General features: G+C 40.8%; 1 protein-coding gene across 1 annotated transcript in view; it reads left to right on the top strand.

Annotated features, from left to right (window-relative positions):
• The window catches only part of LOC142495286 (dynein axonemal heavy chain 3-like), a 1,152,169-nt gene that overhangs the window by 552,169 nt on the left and 575,131 nt on the right, over positions 1-24,869 (top strand). Inside the window, exons 35-37 of the mRNA XM_075600542.1 lie at positions 6,394-6,524; positions 8,610-8,710; positions 23,149-23,263. Coding sequence (XP_075456657.1) covers positions 6,394-6,524; positions 8,610-8,710; positions 23,149-23,263 — 347 coding nt within the window. The remainder of the gene's footprint in view (positions 1-6,393; positions 6,525-8,609; positions 8,711-23,148; positions 23,264-24,869) is intronic.

Below are 24,869 nucleotides of genomic sequence, written 5' to 3'. Positions count from 1 at the left end.
TGAATCAATGCCCACTGCAAAGACAAGCAACAAAATGACCAATAAATGAGGCTAGCTGGTCAGGAGACAGGACTGAAATACTGAAGAGATTACTGCTATAAGGTGAACTCCTGACGAAGCCATCTGCGAAACGCGGATTCTGACTCGCATTGAGTCTCTGGTACCTGCGGCTGTCTTTACAGTTGAATCCTGGTCCTGCTGCGCCGTCACGTGGGGCGCAACTATCGCGAGAGGAGGAGAACCCGGAAGGACCCTCCGTGTGAGCTGTCTGCATCACGATACTCCTTCCCCTCCACACCAGGGCTATTCTGCGCCGCATTTCATGTTGATGCTGACAATGCCTGCATATGGGGCTGTCTTGTAAGTCTCCTCTGCTTACACCTTGCCGTTTGTGATGAATACATCTTACTGATTCCACCCTTACGATCGTTTTTGCTTGGTTCATTTATTGGTCATTTTGTTGCTGGTCTTTGCAGTGGGCATTCATTCATTTTTTTGCCCTTGTTACACACCCGTTCTCACTTTTGTGATTGCATTTTGCTTTGGGTCTCAGTGTGTTAGTACACACCTTTACACTGCATTGTGTCATCTCATTTTCTGTGTTCACAGAGTTGCACTATTATTTTCTTTCTGTTTATTCCTCATGTCCCCATCGGTGACCTGCGCTCCCTGATTCCCACATTTTTGTGTACCCTGTATCTGGATTGGAGCAGGCCTTCCCTCATCGAGTTAGAGAGCACTGGTATCAGAATCTCACATTTAGTTTTGGATTATTGGTGTGCAACATTTTTTCCACATTACATGATCAGCTAGATTTACCATTGCAATTATCTATGACCTAGTACTTAGTATCCCTGCTTGGTGTAATTGAATACACCCAAGTTTTGTTTTTGTTTGGTATACTATAAAATATACTAGAGTAGTAATGTGTGTGCCAGTGATTTTATTTGACCACTGCTATACAAGTTGTCAGTTATCTCTTAAGCATATGTAATATAATAATAGTGGTTTTTTTCTTCATATTTTAGTTATTAAATATTGCTTGTTCGCCTCAAAGAAATTGATTTTGATAAATTTCAAATGTTACATTTAAAAAAAAAAAATCTGATTTTGTAAACCGCTTTATATGAAATTGAACTCCCAAAGCACCATTTTGAATTAACTGTCTGGAGCTAAATTATAAAAAGGGCCATATCACTAATTAGTCTAACCATATTACACCTTCTGACACTTTTATAGTCCATTCAAGTCAGTGGGCTTTAAGGTGTCTCACAGCACCAGAAGGTGTAATATACAGTAGAAGACTGCTTAGTAAATATGGGCTATAATTATATTTCATTGGTCTTTACAGAAGACCTTATCTCACTGCAGGCACATTATATTCAAACCTGCTTTGCCTAAACCATAGTAAGTTGTTTACAATATCAATACTTGGACAACTCAATAGCCAGTATTAATAATCCTGCTTTCCTGTATGAAATGTATGCAGCAAAGTATATAGACGTAAATAGAATTTTGCATGCACAACGAGTCCCTGTCTCAAAGAATTTCTAATCTGATGTTGGTATCTGAGACACAGGGAGATAAAGTGACTTGCCCAAGTCATAAGCAGAGCTGACATTGGGATTTAAAGTGAGCTCATCAACTTTAAAGGCAGTGTTCTTACCACTGGAGTTACTCCTTCAGCCCAAGAACTCTCTTCAGAGATACATTTTGTAAGAGATGGCACTGGAACTCCTAGTGCCTTTAGCCTTGTTGTAATCTAGCTCAGTCATATATTGCAGAGTACGTATACTTGCATGCAAGTATTCAATCTGGAATCAGTTTGTGGTGTCAGATATGTACAGTATAGTATTATTGCTTTAGTATTCACAAATATTTATTTGGTTGACAAAGCAAAAAACAAACATGAGAAAATTCGTGCTTGTGCAATGGTAGCAAATATTTGGATGTTTCAATTTTTTGGAGAAATGAATTAAAAGTAACATTTCTTAGGGGCCTTTGAATGTGGATGTGTTTAGCAAATATTCCACTCTGCTTTCTCAGAGAATAAATAAAGGTAAAAAGGAGAGAGGGGAAGCTCTGGCTGCAGAAACATCTGCTGAGCTCGCAGTTACATCAGATAAAAGGGAGTAGCCAGAGAAAATTAAACCTCTCTTTTTAGGCTGCGCTTATAGGGCTGGCAACGGCGATACGGCGTCGCAGCAAAACAAATCTATTGCCGCCGTCGCGCCGCTTCTACTATAAGCGTACGTCGCGATCGCTGGAAGTCAAGTCAATTTGATTTTTCCAGCGACCGCAGCGTGACGTCGCCGTCGCTGTCACCGGCACTATAAGCGCAGCCTTAAGTGACTCATTCAATCATAACATTCCTCAAGTTTCATAAAATGTTTTTATTTTATTTTTATTTTTCATTGACAGACTATTGCAAGGAAGACAGAATAGTATGCAACAAATGTAACCACTTTTACAGTATTGTGATTCTGCAAATCTTTTGCAACCTATTTGTCTTTTAAATGTTTGTAAATGTGTTATGCTAATTGTTGGTGTTTCAGTGGGCGTGGGAACCGGAATCTGATTGGTTGAGCCAGCTCTGACAGTGCACAACCAATTGACTTCCAGCTTCTTGTTACACTTAAATACCTTGAGCAGAGGGTTACATGAATAGGTACCTTGCCAAAGTGCTTACAGCGTGAAACATGTTGGCCCGTTTTTGCCCCTTTTTTACGGTCAAATAAACTCATTTTGGAGTTACCCTCTCTACCTCGTTTTTGTTTTGTTTGTGCAACACAAGCTTTACCTATTTTTACTCCCTGAATCAACATCCTTACCATGTTTACTTATTTGGTATATCCCTGTATACCTTTCCTTTCTAAAAAGATGTCCAACCCTTTCTTGAACAAATACATTGTATCTGCCATCACAGTCTCCATGGGTAATGAATTCCACATTTTAACTGCCCTTACTGTGAAGAACCCTTTACTTTCCTGCTGGAGAAATCTCCTTTCTCTAACCTTAAGGAAAGACCCTGTGTCCTTTGTACTGCCCTTGGGATGAATAATTAATTTGAAAGCTCCATGTACTCTCCACGAAAATATTGGTATATAGTTATCATATCCCCTCATAGATGCCTCTTTTCTAATGTAAATAAATCTAATTTAGCTATCCTCTTCTCATAAGTTAGATTGTCCATCCCCTTTTTTAATTTGGTGGCTCTTCTCTGCATTCTCTCTGGTTCTATAATGTATTGTCTAAGGAGTGGTGCCCTAAATTGTACTCCATATTCAAGGTGTGGTCTTACTATTACTTTATAAAGGGGCATAATTATATTTACTTCCCTTCCATCCATTGCCCGTTTAATGCAAGATAAGATCTTGTTTGCTTTTGCAACTACTGCATGACTTTGGGCACTATTGCCAAGCCTGCTGTCTACAAGCACTCCTAAATCCTTCTCCATCAAGGATTTTCATAATTTTTGACCCCATTTAATTTGTAAATCCCTTGTTTATTCTTGTTTTCCAATAGCATAACCTTACAATTATCTGTATTAAACCTCATCTGCCATTTACCTGCCCAAGTTTCCAGTCTCTCCAAGTCCTTCTGGGGAGAAATGACACTCTGCTCTGATTCTACTACCGTATACAATTTAGTGTCATCAGCAAAGATGGAGACTTTGCTCTCTATGCCAACCTCAAGGTCATTAAAAAACAAGTTGAAAAGCAGAGGTCCCAGTACCAATCCCTGAGGTACTCCACTCGCAACTTTGGCCCAACCAATCTCTCTCAGATCCTCAACAATGGGTCTAATCCAATCAAAGTGCCCAAGCCTACAATACCAACCTCTGATGTAATTACAGCTCCATTTGCAAGAGAGAGTTAACCCCTACAGATCCACACTCTTGAACAGAGCTGTGCATCAGTGTTTTACATACTTTATGAATAATATATATAGGACTGGTACAAAAAACTGTACAAACATAAATAAATACATCATATTGTTGGCAGATAGGGGTAATGGCAGGCCTAACCTTTATTTAATAGCAGCCAAATCTACCCCTACTTTCACCGATACAACAAAAATATTATAACAAAAATCTAATAGAAATATATTCACTACAACATAGAAATACAAGTTTATTTTTGTCCCCATGTGAGTGCATACATTTTTATTTTTTTCACATTTTTATATTGTTATATCTGTACTTCACTATAGATCTTTTCTTATTTTTGGGCAATCACCTGTGCTCCACCGATTCAAGGAAACTACTATATAACCTCATGTAGACATTGCAAATTATTCACTGACATTCAACTTTCTTAGTTCAAATGTGTGCACTACCACCGGGCACTACTATTCGCACATTCAATTCATTCATTCATTCAGACCTTGAAATATGGGCTAGGCGGGGGGGAGGGGGAGGGAGAAACAGACCTATTTTACTATATGCCCAATGGATATGTGATTATGTGTATATATTATAATATATATATATATATATATATATATATATATATATATATATATATATATATATGGATTTTCACATATTTCAAACCTGAAATGTTATTAAATTTTAATCTAAGTCCTAATAATAGAAAAGATAACCTGATCAAACAAATGACACAAAAATATGATACTTTTTCAACATTTATTTATCCATAAATCATTCAACATTCAATATCCATGTGTGAAAACCTATGTGAACCTTTAGATTTAGTACCTGGTGGCACCCCCTTGAGCAGCAATGACTCCAGTAAGCATTTACTGTAACTGCTGGTCGGTCTCTCACATTGGTTTTGAGGATTTTTGGCACATTCCTCCTTACAGAACGGCTTCAACTCAGTGACATTTGAGGGCTTCCTTGCATGGACAGCTCACTGAAGTTCCCGCCACCACAATTCGATGAGGTTTAGGTCCAAACATTGACTAGGCCATTCTAAAACAAGAAATTTCTTTTGGAGCCATTCTTTTGAAGATCTGCTTGTATGTTTAGGATCATTGTCTTGCTGCATGACCCACTTTCACTTCAGCTCACGGACGGATGGCCTGACATTCTCTTCATAATGCAGTATTCATGGTTGTGTCAATGATGGCAAGCTGTCCAGGTCCTGAGGCAGCAAATCATCCCCAGGCCATCACACTCCCACCACCATGTTTGACATTTGGGATGAGGTTTTTCTGTTCGAATACAGTGTTTAATTTTGCCAAACATAATATTTCTCATTGAGGCCAAAAAGTTCTACCTTTGACTCTTCTGTCCAGAGAACATTGTTTCAGAAGTCTTGTGGATCATCTACTGTATGTGGTCTTCGGTGAACTTCAGACAGGCAGCAATGTTCTTTTTAGAGAAGAGTGGTTTCCGTCTGACTATCCTTGCATGAACACCATTCTTGTTCAGTCTTTTTCTGATAGTCATGACACTCGCATTAGCCAAGGCTTGAGTGGCATGCATATCCTTGGATGTTACTCTGGGATTCTTTGTGACTTCCTGTATGATTTGCCGGTATGGACTTGGAGAGATTTTGGTACTGTAGGACGACTGCTCCTGGGTAGAGTGACTGTGGTCTTGAACTTTTTCAATTTGTAGACTATCTGTCTGACAGTGGATTGGTGGAGCCCCATATACTTAGAAAGGAGTTGTAACCCTTTCTAGACTGATGTCTAGATGACTGATGATCTGATGATCAATAACTGCTGTTTTGAAGTCGTCAGAGATTTTCTTTTAATCGTGGCATGACATTTTTCCTCACACGTGTATGGTGAAGACCAAACTCACAAAGTTTCTGATCTTTATATAGGGTGGAGCCACCCAAACACACACTTGAAGAGCTACCTGATTATTTAAACACCTGATTCTAATGATTCCATTTAATTTAGCTGATAAAACCAGGGTTTCACCTACTTTAGCACATACCCTGACTCTTAACTACTCATTATTTGTCTAATTCATACATCATTTTGTTTGAAAAGATATGGAATTGGTTAATATAAACCCTATTCGATATTTAAGAAAAGACTTTAATTCAAGAAGGTGATCATGGAAAAACTATGGAATTTTCTTAATTATCACTGGGGTTCACAAACCTTCTCTCGCCACTGTATATACACTGTATTCATACAGTATACAGCAGTTGAGACTATAGTAAAATAGATCAAATGTTTTTAAAACATTTTCCCATTACAATATTCGTCTACGTATCAATTTTTTTCTAAAATTCCACAAATAATTTCCTAGTCGAATTTTTACATATTTGCCCATCCCTAACCGTACAGTATGTATAGATTTGAAACCTTGGAATGGGTTCACCTATAATTTACAATTAAACAGTTACTGTTCTTTATGGTTATGTAACATTTAGTTCAAATAAAAGTTAAACAATGTTTTTTTTGTAGGTGTTTTGGCCAGCGTGTTTAGAAAGCATGCTACAAGTATGACAAAAGGTAGAAAATGGTGCATATTTGATGGACCAGTGGATGCCGTGTGGGTAGAAAATATGAACACAGTTCTTGATGATAACAAGAAGGTAAATAGAAGGAATTACATTGATTATTGTTATATTGAAATGCTATTTGTCATTATGCTCTGTTCTTTTTCAATAAAATGCTAACATCATTTATTACACTTTGCAGAATATCCATTTAGTTCAAATGTAGCAGAATGCATCTCGGTTTTATTGTACCTCTTGTTATAGCATATTACAGATTGCTCAATCCTATCTATTCTTAGTAACTATATCTATTATAAATAATTGTGTTTTCATGTTCTGTCAAGTACTGCTCGTTCAGTAAATGTAAAACAACTTTACACCGTTTCTTTCGGCGCATTTATGAATGAACAATACAATAGTTGTTGACTTTATAAGAGCCACTTTAGCATCTATTTTGCTTTATGTATTCCAATTGAATGCTTGGAATTAATTTTAGGCTATTTTTTCTTTCTCTAAAAAAAATATATAAGGGATTTTACCCATTTAAAATATACAGCACAGTACAATAAAATACAAATTACATGAATACATTTTTTACTTATCCCTGCCAGGATGGAGGCCATCCTCCTCTTCATCCTCACCAAAATTGAAGAAAGGGCCAATACCCAACCATTAAAACACCAGTAACCCCTTAAATACCTTACCCGTTACTACTGCTAAGGTAATTAAGGGGTTACTGGTGTTTTAATGGGGTAGGTGAAGGGTGGGCTGTAGTTGCCCCAGAGAGGGTGTTTTGGCATCCTGGGAGGGTTTCAGGAGGTGTTAACTTCCTTAATTTTCTTAGTGGTTACTACCGCTAAGGTAATTAAGGGGTTAACCACTTTGCGTTACCCACCCGGGAGGCCTAACCATCCACCCCAGGTGAACTACTCCCGGCACCCTCCCCCTCAATACAATCAAATATAATCAAAACAAAAAGTAGCTTTTAAATCCATTTAACCTCCCTGAAAACAATCAAATACAATACAGTCAAAACAAACAACTAGCCATTTAATCCATTGCCACTGTGGTTATCTATGCCCTAAACAGAGGCACAGCTAGCCACATTTGCAATCAATGGGCATTCTACTACCCATCCTCTATACCTCCAACTACCCCCCTCTCCCAACCACCACCACCACCCACAGTAACAGGCAAAAGCCCTACTAGCCTGAAATGGCTAATAGCCAGAAACCCTATAGTAAGGTGTATAGTATTGAAGCACGGGGTCTCTGGAGCTGAATAGCATTCATTTCAGCCCCAGGGACCCCCTGCTTCCCGAGATACGGGCTACTGTATCGGGTTTCAGTATCTCCAGCGTGTTTAATTCTCCTTTGTCACGTGACTGGGACATTTAAATATGGCAGAGTTACCTGACTACATCTCGGGAAGTAGGGGGTCCCCAGGTAAAAAATAATGTGGTTCAGCTCTGGAGATCCTCTACTTCAATAATATGTTATTAAAATAAAGTGAAATCTGTGTGACCGCCTGTTATTGGTGTGCAGAGAGAGCAACTGATTCTGTCTACTGAGCGTCTCTTCCAGACTGATGCAGTCCGGTAGGATTCACCCAGCGGGAGTCCCATTCAGAAGCAGAGACCCCCGCTGTGTTAATCCTGATTGGCCATTAGTCTGGTCCCGGGGATTCTGCGAGGAGGCAGGTGTCGGTAACGTGCCATTTGTGGTTTCCTGGCCAACTACGCAACAAACCATCTGGCTGCATCTGTACAGTATGTGATAAAATTAAAACAGTGGGATCGCCTGTAAGAGCTGTGCAGGGAAATGCAGCTTCTCTCTGCGGAGCCCTTCCAGACTGGAGGCGGCCCAGTAGGATTAACGCAGTGGGAATCCCATTCAGAAACAGGGACCCCACTATATTAACCCTAATGGGAAATTCCCCCCTGCGCTACACTTGGCTGTTATCTGGCTGCACTTGGGCGGCGGTTCACCTGCTCCAAGTGCAAGGCCGGGGGGGAGAGGAATCATGCTCCATCTGTATAATTATATGCTTATTTGTAGCATTCTAAATTGGTAGTAGAATTTGTGAATAAGTAGATAAAATGTAGCATCTATTGTTTTGTAGCAATTTGTAATATAGTAATGCATTTGCTTTATTTTCTGTATAACCATGTTTATTTTACAGCTGTGCCTCATGAGTGGGGAAATTATTCAAATGAGTTCACAACAGAACATGATTTTTGAGGTCCTGGATCTTGAACAGGCATCCCCTGCTACAGTCAGTAGGTAATACCAGTTTTGCTTTCTTTGACCTAGTATTCAATTATTTACAGTGCCCTTTTGACGTTTATGGGGTAATTCTATATACTGTATGCTGAAGCAGCTGCTCAGGCTGTTTTTGGCAGAAAATCCCCATAGTTGGCTAAAGGACTGGCACTGTCGTCCCTTCTGATGTTTACTCAACGTCAGAGCATGTATGCTTTTGAATAGAGCTAATTGCTGCCGAGGCTTCCTGGGAACCACTATAACAATCTGTAAAGGAAGAACTTTGATTTAGGGAAGCCAGGCTAAATGTCAGGGCCATGTGATTGTTTCATAGTAACCAACTTTTTACACCCAGCCCCCCTTATCATCCGGGATATTAGAAGCCCCCCCCCCTACCTGATGTAATCCATATCTTGTGACTTTTTCTATTAATCAGTATAACATTTTTAAAACAGTAAAACATGACAAATGTTATAGGTTTCTTTTTAAATAAATCAGCATAGTAGTATAAGATAATACTGATTTTTTTCTCCCTCCCCCATCCTCTCTCTAATCCTCTCTCTCCCTCTCCTCATCTCCTCCTCTCCTCTCCCCCTCCTCATCTCCTCTTTCCCTCTCCTCATCATCATCTCTCCCCCTCCTCCTCATCCTTCTTCCTCATCCCTCCTCCTCATCCCTCTTTGCACGAGGCATAGCAGCACAGCCGGGGAGCAGTGCACTGTAGCAGCATAACGCCGGAAGTAAGAAAAACCTCTGGGTTGTACAACTGAAGTGCGCTTCTCCCTGGCTGTCCTGTTCTGCCTCCGTTCAACTGCTAACTCCTCTGCCGGCTGCTCCTCTGCTTCATTCTGGAGGCCCACCGCCGCCTAATCTTGTCCCTCCGCCATCATCTCCCCCCGTCTGCTTCTATCACCACCCTACTTAACTCTATGCCCCCCCTACAAAATCTTGCACCCTAGGGGGGTGGCCCCCAGATTGGGCACCCCTGTTTTAAATAGGGAATTTATTTATTTTTGACTATAATAAATATTGGTTGTCAGAGACCTTTATACATTTTAAGATTTTAAAGAACTTGGAAATGTGAAAACCTGGAACGGCCTGAACCTTTTAATACAGACGAGACCACGACTATTCTAAAGCTTGCCTTAAACTAATCCGGTTACATTCTGGGTATGTGCTAGGTGTAACCTGGCTAGTTTATGGCAAGTTTAAGGCATTTCTGCATTGACTAATGACCCATAGGATTAACACAGCAGGGGTCCCTGGCAGTCCCATTAAGTTTGAATGGGACTGCCAGGGACCCCCGCTGTTAATCTGATGGGCCATTAATCAATGCAGAAATGCTGGGTCTATTATAAGGCAAGTTTAAGGCATGTATCCAGCATGATTCTTTTTGGCGATTTCCACTGGTTTGTGTTAGAATAGTCGCAGTCTCTGCTGTATCTGGTTGTTGCTATAAACAGCTTCAGCCAGTGCAGACTTTTATATCAACCATTTCAATTTGAAAGAATGGAGGAGGTGGTGGGTGCTCATATGAAATAGATATATAAAGATATATGACACAACGTCAGTCCGGCAATGTTGAATACATAAAACACTGTTCAAGACTGTAACAGCCCTGCAGTGAGCAAAACCTCACTCAGGGATCTGGGGATGGGATGAGTATATAGGTTTATACAGTAAACATATACTCACACGGCCATGTGTGAGCCCCTTCCTAGGAAATGGTATCTTTTCAGGGATCTTCAATTCACAAATCTTGTTCCTTGTCTCATGTGCCGTCCCAGCAAAAATAATACAGACGGCAATTTAAAATAATATACGTTTTATTACATAAAAAAGTAAACATAGACTCAGATAATAGATAAGACACTTCAGCTCCTAGCAGCCGTTTGGGTCTGGTCTGGCGTGGTGTTCTCCTGCTTCTGCGTCCAGTAGCCGGACCACGACAGGCAGACACGTGACAGCTACGGTGGCTTTTAGTGTATAAACCTCCTGCACACAGCCGATCAGGAATAATGCGTTTCGGAAATTATTCCTTCTTCAGAATCTGACTGTTACAGTCTTGAACAGTGTTTTATTTATTCAACATTGCCTGACTGACAAAGTGTCATATATCTTTATATATCTATTTCATATGTGCGCCCACCACCTCCTCCATTCTACCAACATTTGAGAATCAAGGGATGATCCTCTCTAGGTTGAGCTGCAAAATTCACGAAGGGCTGATATCACTACTTTCATTTATTTTTATTTTTTATTGTTTTGCTTGTGTAATACTGTGATTGTACTAAATAGTCAAGACAGGGTAGTTACCCTCATAACTTGTGAAGTGAGCGCTGTAGTATTCTTCATCTTCATTTCAATTTGCAAAGCTGGACTGCTTGGCCTTTTCTAGGTTATCACAGGGTGCTCAACTCCAGTCCTCAAGCACCCCCAAACAGTCAGGTTTTAAGGATATTCCAGCTTCAGCAAAGGTTGCTTTCTCTGATTTAGACACCTGTGCTGAAGCAGGGAACAATTGAGTCAACTATGCTGAAGAAAGGATATCCTGAAAACCTGACCTGTTGGGGGGTCTTGAGGACTGGATTTCAGCACCCCTTGGTTATCAGATGGTAGCAACGGTCAGAGATGGATACTCTTTCCATTAGCAATAATCAATCAATTGCCAATCTGGATACCGATCCACACAGTCCACTTGGTGTTTGTATAGGGAGTTAGAAGCAGTCAGTCCACTGTAATATTTCTAAAGGTTCGACAATAGATAATCCATGTAGGCTTTGTCTCAGTGTATAGTTTACTCTGCCTCTTGCAAACAGGAGAACAGCGTGGTTGCCTATTTCGCCATCCCACATTTTTAAAAACTGGACAGGGGAAGAGGAAAGATGGACTATGCTATTCAACTTCTGGTGACAACCTAATTGCATCAAATCTCCAAACAGACGACCTTTGTCGCCAAAAATTGTGCAAATATTTTATTGTTGCAATATTCTTGTAGTCTGGCCAAATATTTGGCAATTGTGATGATTTCGCGAAATTGTTGCAAATAATATATGTCCAATATTTGTTTGTTTTGCAAACTTGTGTGATAGTATTGCACATCTCAAGCTTTGAAAAACAAATCTCAGTGATATAAGTACAGCAGGGATCACCTTTACTGGAGTCCTCCAGTTCATTCAATTGCTTTGGGCTAGGGCTAAGCATGAAGCCCTGGTTTTGCTTTTGTTCTAGTTACACTTTAGGTAATACAACACTGTTTGTTCTATACATTTCCAGTCTACTGTGCTAGTCTTCATGTGTGTCATGTCCATCCTGCACTCAGTAGCCACATATTTCCATAGGCTATAAATGCATTGAGGTGAGGGAACAGTTATCAGAAAGAATGTGTGCTAATTTGCATGTCATTTCCCAGTATCCCTGGAAGCGCTGTATGCTAAGAGATAATGGGGAAAAGCCGGGTTGCAGACCTGTCTAAGACATGTGAATATGCTCACAAGTGATATTTTTATTTGCAGGAAGAATGTACAAAACAATTCATCTACCTATCAGATAGCCTTACGAATAAATAATGAGAATTCCCCATGCCTCTCTTTGTCCTATAACTAATTATGCGCCCTGCATTTGCTCTCCTTCAATATTCACATTAGCCAATTCTTCTTTCCCAACCTTCCTAATCATTATAATGTGTCCTCTATATTAAATGATTTCAAGTTATGTTACAACACTTCATATCTGTATTCTTAGATGGATTGTTGTCTTTTGTATTTCCATACATTTGTGAAGTGGTTTGCTGAGTATGTATCATAGTACATTTTTAAACAGTTATCTGAACAAAATAATTAGATGGTATCCCTCAGGGCCAATATGACCTTAAAGAAGGTATGAATATGTTTGTACAGCAGAGATACTACTGTATGCTCTACTACAATACAATAATGTCATTGCTTTATGTAAAAAAAAGGCAGTTTTGAATGATACAATATAAATTCATACTATTTTTATTGAATGCTTTTCTTTTTTTTTCTGGCTAACATACCACCTAGGGTTCTATTACTAATGAATAATAGATTTTATGCAGGTTTACTAAAGTACCATAGCAATTATGAACATGGTTTTGCACAAGACCAGTTGAAGGGTTTTAGTATTTGGAGTGGCAGCTTGGGGAGCAAGTCATACTGTATACGGGGTAAGACAGGACAGACAGTGTTGTGCGCAGTGCACAATGCCAGTGGGACAGATTTAGCACTGCACATTGCAAACCATACTTAGGGGTGCGCCGCAGCACAAACCTATCCGCACCCCAAAACCTTTATGCTGTGCTTAGCACTGTACATACTGACTGGACATTATCCCTTAATATAAGAAAATAAATACACATATAATTGGGAGCAAAATGTACAATTAAGCAAATCACAAAAATACTGCATTAAAGAAAAGAATAATCACCAATCAATTCTTAACAGATTTATATTAAATTAATACATCAACATTAGCGACACAGAATACATTTCCACAACATGCAAACAAGAATAAAATAATGCAACACAAAAAATAAAGAGATACCAACCACATGACCCTTCAAAAAAAGAAAAACACAGGAGCAGTGCATGGGAGCTGGGCTTATGCTGGGAGTGGGTAACAAGGCAGGGAAGAGAATGTGGCTGATGGACCGATAGGGGGTGAGAGTGAAAGTGACATTGGGGGGTATAAAATTGTGAGAGAGGGACATGGGGAAGGGAGAGAGTATATTTGGGTTGAGAGAGTGTCATGGGACGAAAGACTAAGAGATGTGTGGACTTGCCAAAATTAGCTTCACCTACAGTTCGATTGAACTTTATAAAAAACGCAAACAATGCAGAAAATTAGATCACAACTTTTTTTGTGAGGTATATATGTCACTTGGGACTCTCACTATCTTTCTCTCCATCTCCCAGAGCTGTCTGCTAGCTTGCGACCATGCTGGATGCCGGTGGTCCAGAATTTCTGCTGGCTCTGCCTCGGACCCGGCAGCACAGATGGGTGGGGAGGAGGTGACAAAGAGGAAGGCAGAGGATTTTGTAGGGAGTGTATCTGCTACCCTGATAGAATCACCCTTTGTTGTACATGGGCTTTCAATATTGCGACGTTAGTGTTCTACCCTCACACAGGAGCTTTTACCATAATGGAATAGACCATGCAAAAATTACATAAGGTGTAGGCAACTGGTGCATAATGCCAGGTTTTGGAGTCAATAAAGAGCTTGTTCATTGCATGTGCAATTTCTGACTTTTGGTGAAATATATTGGTTTTGAGTCAGAACAGTGTTTGGCCTTTTGTCCAGCACAAAGCCTAAAGCACTGCTGGACTTTATTAAACCGTGGGTCACTATCTTTTGGAAACTTCCATTGTCTTAAATCGACACAGTTGTCGTATAAAGGAGAAAAAAAAAACTTTTGGTGTTTTCTGTCTACTAGAAAGTACTAGGTAGTCCAGTCTCCAGGTTTCAAAAAACAATTCAAACAAGTGCGCATATGCGGCACCTGACCGGATAGCCGCATAGGACTTAAGCTTCTGTGAGGTTCACCACTAAAATCCATAAATAAAGCCCAAATATTTACATAAACAACATAACAAGGGTATTATTTACACACTGAGAAACAAGCATGCCACCTATGCTCACAAAACAATAAAATGCCACAGAAGTAATTGAGACGTGGCCCACAAAAGTTGGTGGAAGAACATGGCAGCCTTTCCCAGAAATTTTTCCAGGCATCGTCTAATTTGGGCCTGGAGCAAGAACAAGAGCCTGGTATTACTAAATAGGATCTTGACAACATCTAACACAACTGGATAAAAAAAAATAACAGCCATGTTTCAAACAGAGCTACAAAAAGCATTTTCAGAACTGAAGCAAGACATGGCTGCCATAAATCAGAGAACAACAGCGCTAGAAGGGCAAATAGACAAATCCCTGAAGTGGCTGACAAATAAAGAAGCATTATGGATTTTCAATGGTCGGTGGAGTACCTAGAGAACCAGGAACGTATGCAAGACCTACGAATCACAAACATCCCTGAAACAATCTCTAGCGATGAGCTACAGGCCTACCTTAAAAGATTCTTCCTGTCACTAGTCCCATCCCTAACAGAACTGGACATGCACAAGGATAGGGCACTCCAAGCCCTGGGCTGAGGCAGAATGAATCCCGGGACAAGAAGAGACGTAATTATAAAATGCCACCAATTTACAACAAAGCAAAAACATCAATGCAAGCAGAACCCATCAACGCAAGCAGAACCCATCAACGCAAGCAGAACCCATCAACGCAAGCAGAACCCATCAACGCAAGCAGAACCAAAGGGATAGTGGATTTAGAAGATAACCAACTACAAATATTCAACAAATCTGGCTAGATCTACAATATTCAGAAGGAGGAGGATGAAATCCTTGACAAGCCTGCTGAGATAGAGAGTAAACAACTGCATGTCAGATCAATGGATGAAGTGAAACTATTCCTGAGGGCATTGGGAATCGGACTCACAAAACAACACAAGCACAGATAGCAGGAGACAGAGAGATGGGGCTCACTCACAGGATTTGAGTGGGGAAGTTTCTCCTTTTAGCCGCCCATCGGAGTGGACATGCAAGTCCACAGATGTTGAGATGCCCCCTCACCATGCGCTCTGAAGCCTATGGTTTCAGTGGCATCCCCCACAATGTAGCAGGAAAGAGAGAACTCTGAGCCCAATGGGGTACAGACTTAAGGTGGCGACAGAAACCTTCCGGGCCTCCCGCGCTACAGGACCCCCGGCGACTTGATGTCATTGGGGATGTGAACACAACTGACACTTGGGTGTTGGGTGAGGGAACCCGGGAGGGGCTGCTTGTGAAATATGGGTAAAGAGGCCTCCTGGTAAAGTCTCTGGGGAAATGTTGTACATGTTAATGTTGGGCTTCTATATAAGCAAATGTATTGTTAAGATATGTTAAGATGTCTGACATTGAGCAAAAGTACAGAGAAGATAAGTACAGTACAAAACACACAAACGAAGTACCACATATATGTCTGGCATTAAGATAGAGACATAAAGTAGAGATACGTTGCCATGTACATTGTATTGGATTAAAGTTGCACTGTATATGGTTTTTATTGGTACAACAATGAGGGAATCACAGGTTATAGATAAGACATATTTATGACAATCTAGAGAAGGATAACTTGGATTCCCTGGTTTAAACTACAATAAATCAAAGTATGCGTCATGCTGGAAAATGGTGACACATACACCCGATTTTGGAGCAGGCGTGTACCTCAGTTGGGGGGAGACCCCACATATCCAAATTATATGAATTTTGGAGTTCGGCAAAAACAGGGGTGTTAGTTTCAGAACACCCTAACCTACCCCAATTCCCACACCTACATTATTATTTATCCCTAAAGTCCCTCGCAGACTCACACGCAGAACAAAAACTCCCAAGAATAGACAAACGTGATTCATGCAAGCTCACATAGGGTACCCTGGGGAAGGGCTGATAAGGCCTCATAGGCATTGACCCCCAATAAAATAATATAGCTTACCAAACACATGTGAAATTTATATCCCTCAATGATAAGAGACTAAATTATATACGAAAAATAGTAATGAAGGCATTTAAGAGACTCGGGGGGTCATGCACTAAGCGGCGGAAACTTGCATTCGCCAGGGGTTTGAATTCGCCATGTTTTTGGTGTGTTGCCCTCTCTGTATGCAGGAAGGGCCGAATCCCTGGCGAATCACAGCGAGAGCAACATTGCCAAACATGGCGAGTACGGTGGCAAGACAGTCTGCGTGGCGAGAAGCTGTCGAGAAGCCGTCCCCTGCCGAGATGTGTCTGCAGCAGAGAGAGATCCGCCACTCTCTCGGCGCAAACATCGGCACATTAAAAAATCTTTTAAATACAATTTTATTCATAGTGTACATGTGCAGGGGGTCTCCGGAGCTGAACCGCATTGGTTTCAGGTCTGGGGACCCTATGCATCCCGAGATACAGGCCCCTTTATGAGGTGCCGGTATCCCTCTGCATTTCAATGTCCCGATCACGTGACCGCGTAATGTAAACAAAGCAGAGGGATACCGGCACCCCATAAAGAGGCCTGTATCTCGGGAAGCAGGGGGTCCCCGGACTTAAAACCAAAGTGGTTCAGCTCCGGAGAACCTCTGCACATCTACACTATGAATAAAACACCCATATCAATAAACAATCATTCCTTACCTTTGCGGCTATGTGCCATGGTAACGAAGCAGCATGAATATATTTGTAATAATAGTGTACTGTGAGCAGGGGGTCCCCTGAGCTGAACCGCATTGATTTGTGGATCAGGGACCCCCTGCTTCCCGAGTTACAGGCCCCGATGTGTCATCGGGTGCCAGTGTCGCCGCCATCTTTATAGCGTCCCATACGCGACGTGCTCGCTATAAAGATGGCGGCGACACTGGAACCGATGCTCCAAATCGGGGCCCTGTAACTCGGGAAGCAGGGTGTCCCTGAGCCAGAAATCAATGCGGTTCAGCTCAGGAGACCCCCTGCTCCCGCACAATATTATGAAAATAAATTAATGCTGCTTCATTACCATAGCGGATAGCCGCTAAGGCAATGAAGGGGTTAAGGCATAATAGCATGTTTATTGGGGACAATTGCCCCCAATAAACATTGCAATAATCAACATACACCCCCTGTGCCCCCAATAACCCCAATACCCCCATTACATATATCACATTTTTGGGATGCACAGCAATGATACTATAGGCCGGCGGTGGCCCCCGGGTGTTCCCCGCAGGCCTGCAGTACCAATTCAGTGCACCCCCAAAAAAATGACAACACATAAATACACCACCCTTAACACATACAGTATAGTAATGTGCAAAATTACTATTATCCACAAATGGATAATAGTGAATTTGCCCATTTAAAATACATAAAGTACAATAAATACAATAAATACATATAGCACTCACCCATGTCCGGCTGCCACGATGAAGGCCATCCTAATCTTCATCACCGTCCATGCCCCCTCCGATGCTGCAAAACATAAACAAGAATAAAAACAGCCAATGTAATGTCCCCTAACCCCTTAATCACCATAGCGGTTATTAACCGCTACAGTCATTAAGGGGCTAACCCACCCTCACCCACCACTCGGGAGGCCTACACTACCGACACGTTTAATCCGAGCAGGGCTAGTTCCGCAAGCCGGGGGATGCCCCGGCTTGCTAGCCCCACTCCCTCGGCGTGCCGCGCGTCACCGATGCGCGGTCACGCGTCATCGGGTGTCAGCGCCCCCTGCACGCGCGTCCCCGAGGGAGCCCTGGTGTCCCGCGATGTGGGGGACGGCGGCAGGGGGTTCCGGGGGACCCGGCGGACCCGATCGGAGGGCGCTCTTCCGCTGCTTTGGCGCGCGCCCGGCACCCTCCGGCGCGCGCCAGGTTACTGCTGCGGCCGAGAACGGGCAAATGCTCGAATAAACTCGGCCGCAGCAGTAAATACACTCTCCCACTACCCCCCACCCCGTGAGGCATAACCACCCTCACACACTACCCAGCCGGGAGGCCTACCCACATACCCTTGGGGCCAATACCCCCTTTCCCCACCCGAGTACCCACATTAAAAACAATACACAGCCCCACAATAAACATCATTATAGTTATTAAATACATAACCCACCCCCTGTGCCCCCCCCCATAAATACATGATTTATTATTTTACATACTGGGTTAATACCCCAGGCCCACGGGAGTCCCCGGTGGGTCTGACGGGACACCTCACAAACCTACAGTAGCCCAGCACCATGTTTCAAACAGGGTCTGGAGGCCTGCGGGTGGTCCCTACCAGGCACCATGGTCCACCAGGTGGTCTCCGAGGGTCACCGTGGGCCACAATGGGGTCCCCACATCTGGGGGGCCCCGGGTCAGACCCACATGTGTCTGAGGGGCCATGGGTGGTTCTCACGGGGGTCTGGGGACCCACGGGTGGTCCCTACGGGTCTGCGGTGCCCCCACAGATGTGAGCCACTGGTTCTTCCCTGCAGGTGTCCACCGTGGACCCGGTAGCCGTTTACATAACCCACCCCCTGAGCCCCCCCATAAATATATGATTTATTATTTTACATACAGGGTTAATACCCCAGGCCCACGGGAGTCCCCGGTGGGCCTGACGGGTCACCTCACAGACCTACAGTAGCCCAGCACCATGTTTCAAACAGGGTCTGGAGGCATGCGGGTGATCCCCGCCAGGCGCCATGGTCCATCAGGTGGTCTCCGCGGGTCACCGTAGGCCCATGGCTGTCTGGGGGGCGGTGGTCCCTACGGGTCCGCGGTGCCCCACAGATGTGGGCCACTGGTTCTTCTCCGCAGGTGTCCCCCGTGGACCCGGCAGCCGTTTACCCGTGAGAAGCCCAAGGAGACCGCAGACCTGAGGAAACAACCCTGTATGTAAAAAAATAAACATGTCCTATACATTAAATACATTAATTCCCCCCCCCCCCCTAATACATACAGTACAATAATGTGCAAAATAACTATTATCCAGATAGGGATAATAGATTATTTGCCCATTATTAAACACATTAAGGAGCATAATAAAATAACTAAAGTTCTGCTCACCTCATTAATAAGAAGCCCTCTCGCCAGCAAAATCTGTGTCATCCGTCGCCAACAAAATACATAGCCAATACATTGCAATTACATTCTGATATCAATTAACCCCTTAATCACCTTATCGGATAATAACCGCAATGGTAATTAAGGGGTTAAGCCACCCTGGCCCGATACCCACCCTTCACCCATTCATTTGTACAGTGGCTTCATCATGCAACTATATATATACACACATATATATATATATATATATATATATATATATATATATATATATATATATATATATATATATATATATATATATATATGTGATAACAAATCACTGGCACTCCAATAGAAATTCAATAATGAAGAGGTGCATGTCCCATATAAATAATAAAAGTATACATTACCACATAGCAGCAAAAAAGAGACAGCACTCAGGTAAAAAACAAAAGAACAAGGCGCACAACGCACATAGGGGCCTATGCAGAGAGCAGCGAATTTTCGAAATTCGCCATTTTTTGGAGATAATCGCGCAGAAAACAGCAGAAAATGGAGATTTCCGAAAAACGCGCCAATTTTTCTTTTCTATTTGTAAAACTCGCCTCGCGGCTGGCGAAAACCTCAATCTCGCCAGTTTTACAAATATCCTAATGCAGAGAGCCGCGAACGGCATCTAGCGGCTGTTCGCGCCAATAAAATGGCGCTATTGTCTCCTTTTTCCCTCGCCAGAAAAAATTGGCAAGAAGCTGCCGCTCGCGGCCATTGCAAAGGGAAAAAAAAAGGCGCGCATTTGTTTTTACAAGTTTCTGAAGCGCGCATCTCGCCAATTTAAACTCGCCAGACGCATCCATGTTAAACATAGCAGAATTCGCACTTTTCTGCATATGGAGAATAAAACTCTCCAAAAAAACTACTTTTTAATAAATTCGCCAATTTTAAAATTCGCTGCTCTCTGCATGAGGCCCATAGTGTATTAAAGTATAAAATGTGACTTTATGGTTAAAAATAAATAGTTCTGCATACATCAAGTAGGAAATAATCAAGCAGTTGGTACATAGGTTTACCACACCAGGAGATGACACTGTGCGACACCCTCAGATGGATCTCAGCATGCAATGGATCTGCAGTCGTCTCATCAGTCTCTTCCAGCGTCCTCTGTTAGGGGATGGTAGATGGATGATTTTGCACATACAAATGGGCACACAGAGTCACCTTTTGCTTCAAAACCATTTTTAACATGGTTCCCTATAGGCTTAAGCTTGCTGCATGGTCACAACTTTAAGCACAGCCAGGGTTAAGATGCATAGCCAGAAAACCCACCCACAGACAGCTATTTCGACCTTAATGGGTCTCCTCAGCATACAGGAATATTTGCTATATGCTTTGCTGTGGAGGGTTTTTGTCACATTTTTTACTCATCATAACTTAAATATATATATATATATATATATATATATATATATATATATATATATATATATATATATATATATACACACACACATGATGAACCAATATACAAAGAAATGTTTAAGGGTTATCAAAAACATGCTCTAATAAAAATACCACTTCTCCATATCAGGCACAGTAAAATAAAATCCTATATCCTAAAAAAATCAAATCTCATCTTCCAATCAAAAGCATCAAATGCCAATCAAAACATTGAATTTACATTGTATACATGATGCATACAATCTATGCACCATGTACACTCTTCCAATCAATGTTAACAATAAACTATTCCAAACAAAATACCATTAAATTCAAACAAGTATACTATTTAAACCAAGCAAGTCACCATAAATCAATTAGCATTCATTAATCAAATCCCAAAACAATTAAAATACCATCCATAAAAATTACACAATTAACTATTTCAATCGTTAAACAGAACAAGTTACCATCAGACAAAATATAAGTACCAAAAAGAATACAATATACAAAAGCAAGCCCCACCATGACCTAAAGTACAGCATACAACACCAAAAATTACATCTATCTAATTCCAAAATACATTACACACACATTTATGCATAGCAGCATAGCCAAAATCATTTTAAATACTGCAAAACAAGCTTTTCCAACAAAATAATTTCTTACCCTGTATGTATATATCGATCTAGACAGACATACATACATACAGTACAGTGGCAAGAAACGATCTTAAAAATAAATAAATATATCACATGGAAAAAAACAAAAAAACATGTTCAAGTTAAAAAAAATACATTACTTTTGTTGACTTGCCATTACTTGACCCACTCACCCACTCACCGACTCCCGTTGAACCGCTTACTCTCGAACCAATCCACACAGGAACCCATAAAATAAAAAAAACATAAAATAATAAACGAAGCTTGTTTTTTATTTGTAATCCATTCCGTCACCGTCTTCATCTGTGCTCTTCCATCTTCCGTCTTCTTCTGGGGGTCTTCTTACCATCTGCTGCCACGCCCTCTTCTCTTCTTACTTCCGGAGGTCCGTCCTCCTCGGTGTCTGCCTTAAAAATGAGACGACATAGGCTTTTATAGGCCTATGACGTCACATTGTCGTCATATGGTTCCTACGGCCCTGATTGGGCCGTGAAAACTATGTGATTTTGAGGGCGAAAATTAATTTTGATGACGTCATTTAAAGGCAATGATGCCAGCTAATCAGAATGGCTGTGCTTTAATTGCCTTTAAGATGACGTCATGAAAAGAAAGATGGCCGGCCTCACATGGTCCGGTAACCAATCAGAGCGTATGTATTGTGTTGGCAACGGAGGACACGGATTTTCCGCAGCCTCTCCCCAGCAAAGTGTCAACTTTTTGGGGCAAGACGGATTGCTGTGAAAATCTCAATTCTAGAGTAGCGCAAAGCTACTCGCCACTACTAAAATTGAGCGGGTTTCAAAACATGGCTAGTTGCGGCGCGAAGTGCCTTTTCACCACGCCAATGGCGGGAAAAAAACCCGCCAAAAAACTTGGCGTTTTTTTTGCTTTTTGCCAAGTTTTCACCCTTTATTGAATCGGGGTATGCATTTTTGGCAAAAAACGTGCGAAAAGTGCCTTTGCGCCGCTTACTGCATGACCCCCTAAGCCTCTCTCAGAGGGACACTCATTTTCATAGTATCCTATAATAAAAAAGAAAAATTGAAGATAACATAACAGAGGAACTAAGGTCAATAATAAAAATGGTAGGCAAGGCCCATAATGCCGATCCATCAAAACAACGATATAAATGGTTACAAGCAAATCGAAAAGTCTATTTAATTAGAGGACATTGAAAAGACATTAAAATGGATCAAGCAACTCTTTTATGAATAAGACACACAGACTTTTAGCCAATAAACTAAAGGGGATCAGATCCAAATCGAGTATAACAGCAAAAAAACTGCAAAATTGAGAAATATCTTATGATCCAAAAACAATAGCAAGGGAATTCAGCAATCTCCATTTATTACAAGGTAATATACAATATGATACTATAAGCAATGTTATAAAAAGTTATAGCACTGATGCCACAGAAAATTCAATATATTGTATTACCTTATTTAGTTTCATGCTCCTGTTGTTGAGGATATTGCTTTGCATGTTACATACAGTATATGACATTAATTTGGCATTGTTATTTTTTAAATTTACAAAATATTTATTAGTATATGGATAATAGATGCTCTGAAGTGGTCCAAATAAATGCATTGTATGCCTCTCACAAAAAGTTGTTAACATGTATATACTGTATGTTCAAAGTCACATTATTAAATAATAATATTGTAATAGTATATTTCTTTTCTAAGGCATCTAAAAAAATGAATACTTTGTTTCTAAACCCGTGCTTATGTATGACATCTGCCCAAATCATTTTGTATTCTAGATGTGGAATGATCTACATGGAAGCAAAGGACTTAGGATGGAAACCATTAACTGAATCATGGCTGGCAACAAAACTTCCTGAGAAGCTTACTGCTGAGCAATGTCGGATTGTACAGGTAAGATCTGTGCTCACCATATTAACGATAGGAGAAAAAAAGGCTTTTCTCATTCAATCTTGTAAAGAATTTCTATCTTCCTAACCACCGTCAGAATGTAATAAATAACCAGTGGTGTGGACAGGACATTTTTTCTTTATTTTGATACCGTTACAGAAGTAATCATGCTTCTTGTCAGGGGTTATACAGATAAAGACAAATGCTCTGCATTGCCAGACTGTCAATGCGTTTCAACCTAAAACAAAGAAAAACTGCTAGATATATAGAAAATACAATTTTTATTGTCATTGAGCTAGAATGAGCATCCAGCATAAGCAGGATCTTTTGAATAAGAAAATATATAACTTGTGATTTTTTTTCCAGTTCAATAAAGTCCAGATTTTATGATTAACATTCAGCCGTGGCATACATTACATTTCCCTTTATTTCTACTTTCAAAACTACAGCAATGTAAATGCCCAAGTGCTCCAATTCACAGAAAAATACTTTATTAGAAGTTGAATGTAATTCCATTCAGTATTGTAATTCAGTACTAAATAAAACAAAAATAAACCTGAAAGAAATTTCCTATAAAAGCGCTGAAGGGTTTGCATTTTTCTCTCTCGGATTTCTATGTTCATTATTGAAAACCCCAGGTTTATATTGAATTGTTGAATATGCCTAGCATCATTGATAATAAAAGACTTGCATTATTAACCCATTGGTTAATCTCTCCCACAGGGGTCTCATTTGCCACCCCAGGACACCTAAACCTATTACCTACCCCCGCTATTCTCACCCACCCCAGACCCCCTTCTATAAGACTGACTTACAGCTCTATTAGAAAAAGCTGTCTAACATGACTTGCTCGATCATAAATAAAACACAACATTAAAAACATTATGAAAATATACATTCAATATACATCAAGTGGTCATTAAGCTGAAATAGAGCGCAAAGCGAAAAGCCTCCAATGGTTAAGTATTAAAAACAGTCTTATTAAAAATAAAAAAGTTATGCACTCACACGTGTCCTCCTGCATTAGGCAGTGAGGCATTTAAAGTGAGGTTTTTAAGTGATACAGTTAGACTACAGTTAATATATATATATATATATAGTTAATATACTCACCTTCTTCATGCAAGACCAATAACCAATAACCTCAGCTGATATGACATGGATCTAATTGCATTCTCTTCACAGGTATGTTCCTGATGTTGAAACCCTCTGTATAAGACTGAATCTGGCCTTGTTGAATTGATATATAAGTATGTTCCTGATGTTGAAACCCTCTGTATAAGACTGAATCTGGCCTTGTTGAATTGATATATAAGTATGTTCCTGATGTTGAAACCCTCTGTATAAGACTGAATCTGGCCTTGTTGAATTGATATATAAGTATGTTCCTGATGTTGAAACCCTCTGTATAAGACTGAATCTGGCCTTGTTGAATTGATATATAAGTATGTTCCTGATGTTGAAACCCTCTGTATAAGACTGAATCTGGCCTTGTTGAATTGATATATAAGTATGTTCCTGATGTTGAAACCCTCTGTATAAGACTGAATCTGGCCTTGTTGAATTGATATATAAGTATGTTCCTGATGTTGAAACCCTCTGTATAAGA

This window comes from Ascaphus truei, chromosome 5, assembly GCF_040206685.1.
Source record: "Ascaphus truei isolate aAscTru1 chromosome 5, aAscTru1.hap1, whole genome shotgun sequence".
NCBI classification, from domain to species: Eukaryota; Metazoa; Chordata; class Amphibia; order Anura; family Ascaphidae; genus Ascaphus; species Ascaphus truei.
The sequence above is the reverse complement of the archived record's forward strand: the minus strand, read 5'-3'. Positions and strand labels throughout refer to the sequence as shown.